General features: G+C 41.4%; 1 protein-coding gene across 1 annotated transcript; it reads left to right on the top strand.

Moving 5' to 3' along the window:
- The first annotated feature begins 227 nt into the window (after window positions 1-227).
- On the top strand, window positions 228-1,250 carry PRR16 (proline rich 16). The gene has a single exon (XM_088537078.1). The coding sequence runs from the start codon at window positions 279-281 to the stop codon at window positions 1,104-1,106; it is 828 nt and encodes a 275-aa protein (XP_088393204.1). The 5' UTR covers window positions 228-278; the 3' UTR covers window positions 1,107-1,250.
- Window positions 1,251-2,474: the final 1,224 nt, after the last annotated feature.

Genomic DNA, 2,474 nt, shown 5'->3' with positions numbered 1-2,474 from the left:
AGGCAAAACATATTATTGAAGGATTACAGTTCGCATACAATGATATTGCCAAGTAAACCCTAGGGGGGAAGAAACAGAATTTTGTTCCAGAATATATTGCAAGTTGCATTTATTTTGTATTCAGGTGTTGAACTAGCAAGCTAGCTGTCCCATTATTATTGTTGTTTTTGTTGTTGTTGTTATTATTATTATTATTATGCTGGCAGAAAGGAAAAAGGAACAACGGTCAAAAAAATTGAATACTTCAGTCCTGAGCAGGGAATAAAAAATGATTGTGGATGGCACTTTTATTTTCCTTGCCTTCACCGTGGAAAGCTTTTCTCAATGTTCTCATTCTGGTTGTTGTGCAGGTTGTTGACCAGATCGACACACTGACATCCGACCTGCAGCTGGAGGATGAGATGACGGACAGCTCCAAGACAGACACGCTCAACAGCAGCTCCAGCAGCACCACAGCTTCCAGCTTGGAGAAGGTCAAGCTGCGGGGCAGCACGCCGCTCATCAAGCCTCCCGCGCACCCCTCCGCCATCCTCACTGTGCTGAGGAAGCCCAACCCACCCCCTCCGCCACCACGGCTGACACCTGTCAAGTGCGATGAGCTCCCAAGACCACTTCCTTCTGCCAACCCCATGAAGACAAATGGGACACTGCTGCGAAATGGGGGATTGCCAGGAGGGCCAAACCGTGTCCCGAATGGGGATGTATGCTGTATACCCAACAGTAATTTGGACAAAGTTGCCATGCAGCCTCTGGTGCATAGACCTGAGAAAGAACGGTGTCCACCACCAGGGACGAGGGAACGGGTACGATTTAGTGAAAAAGTGCAGTACCATGGCTACTGCCCCGACTGTGATGTTCGATATAACATTAAAAACAGGGAGGTGCACTTGCACAGCGAGCCTGCCCACCTTGTGGGGAAGCCTCCACACCAGTGCCCTCTGCCACCTCCTCCTCCTCTGCTGCCTCCATTCCCCCTCGAAAATGGAGGCTTGGGGATAAGTTCCAGTAATAGCTTTCCTCCTCCGAGACCTGCAACTGTGCCTCCACAAACTGCACCAAAACCCCAGAAGACCATCCTGAGGAAATCAACCACCACAACAGTGTGATATATGCCACTTGAAGAAACTATTTTTTTTCCCTATATGTAAAGATAAATAGGTAACGAGCACTTTCTACTCAAGCAATAAGAAGTCCCAATATATTACTCCCTGCGTCCAGTGAAGTGGCATAAAAATCATATGGTAAGTACAAAGAAAAATGCCTGTTGATGTGACAAATACTCAGCAAAAAATCACATCTTATTGAAAAAGGAGAAATATTCATGCTTTATCTCATAGGTTGTAGACTTCTGTTACAGTTTCATATCTGCACTGGGGTCCAAAAAACAGTGAAAAGAAGGTTCAGCTTGACCCAGTTGTTTTGCAATTCATGGTTAATTTCAGTCTACCTGATATAACAGAAAAACTAGTGCTATTGGATTTTGGGAAACACAATTGTTTCTAGCAAATATGCTTCAAAATGTAATTTGATGAAGCAGAGTAGAGTATTGAAGAAAAACTTCTGACTCTTCTGCAGCAAATGCATTTTTCTCTGCCTGACTGCTCGGGCAAAGGTGTTGTGTGTGGAGCTGTGCGAGAGAAGGTAATCATCAGACTTTCAGGCAGCTTAATCTCTGGTGTGGAAGTAAAGAAATAATTGGAAGATAATGTTGATGTGACTTCAGAAAACTAAATTACTTTGTGTTTTGTTTCTCAAGAGCTGAACATGCCAAAGACAGGGCAAGTGTACACTTTTCAGGAGTGCAACCTAACCCCATTCATTTATTCTCTATTTCCAGTGCTCCATATGCAAAGTGGTGGTGACATTAAAGTTAAAAAGCTTAGTCCTAAAACTTTGACAAAGCTTTTGTCGAGTGCAAATCTCTTTTGGAAGGCTAAGAAAATTTTGCCCAAGGCCTTCAGGGACAACCTTAATTCATGTAAGGAGCTTTGAAGTTAAAAAGCTCTGTGCAATTGTGAAGAATTAACATGCAAAACAAGATATTTCACATGTTATCACGTTTTGATTGTGAACCCAATTAATATTCTTACTAGTTTAAGAAAGAAGGTTTATAGCTTTTTGAATTATTTCATGAAAGAATACTCTTCTGTTCTCAGTAGAGAATTGTTGGGATTTAGAGATTAAAATCCATGTGATCAATGAAGGAAATTGGATAATAAATCTGTTATTTACAAATGTCAAGTCAAATTAAGCTCTCAGATGGCCCAACAGCAGATACCCCCCATATAAAACCAATACTTTTTTTTAGCTGCAATATAAAACAGACACCATGGCTTGATCAGAGCTGGCTTCCCTAGAGTCTTACTAGTCAAAACAGATTTTTTTAAGTTAAAAATCCCATTTGCATGCAGTAGTAAGAATTAAACTTAAAACTAATCTGCAAGTAGTTTATACACAGTATAGTATATTTTTAG

Source organism: Tinamus guttatus, unplaced genomic scaffold, assembly GCF_059628265.1.
Source record: "Tinamus guttatus ecotype Peru unplaced genomic scaffold, ASM5962826v1 Tinamus_guttatus_pri_ptg000720l, whole genome shotgun sequence".
In the NCBI taxonomy this organism is placed as follows: domain Eukaryota; kingdom Metazoa; phylum Chordata; class Aves; order Tinamiformes; family Tinamidae; genus Tinamus; species Tinamus guttatus.
The sequence above is the reverse complement of the archived record's forward strand: the minus strand, read 5'-3'. Positions and strand labels throughout refer to the sequence as shown.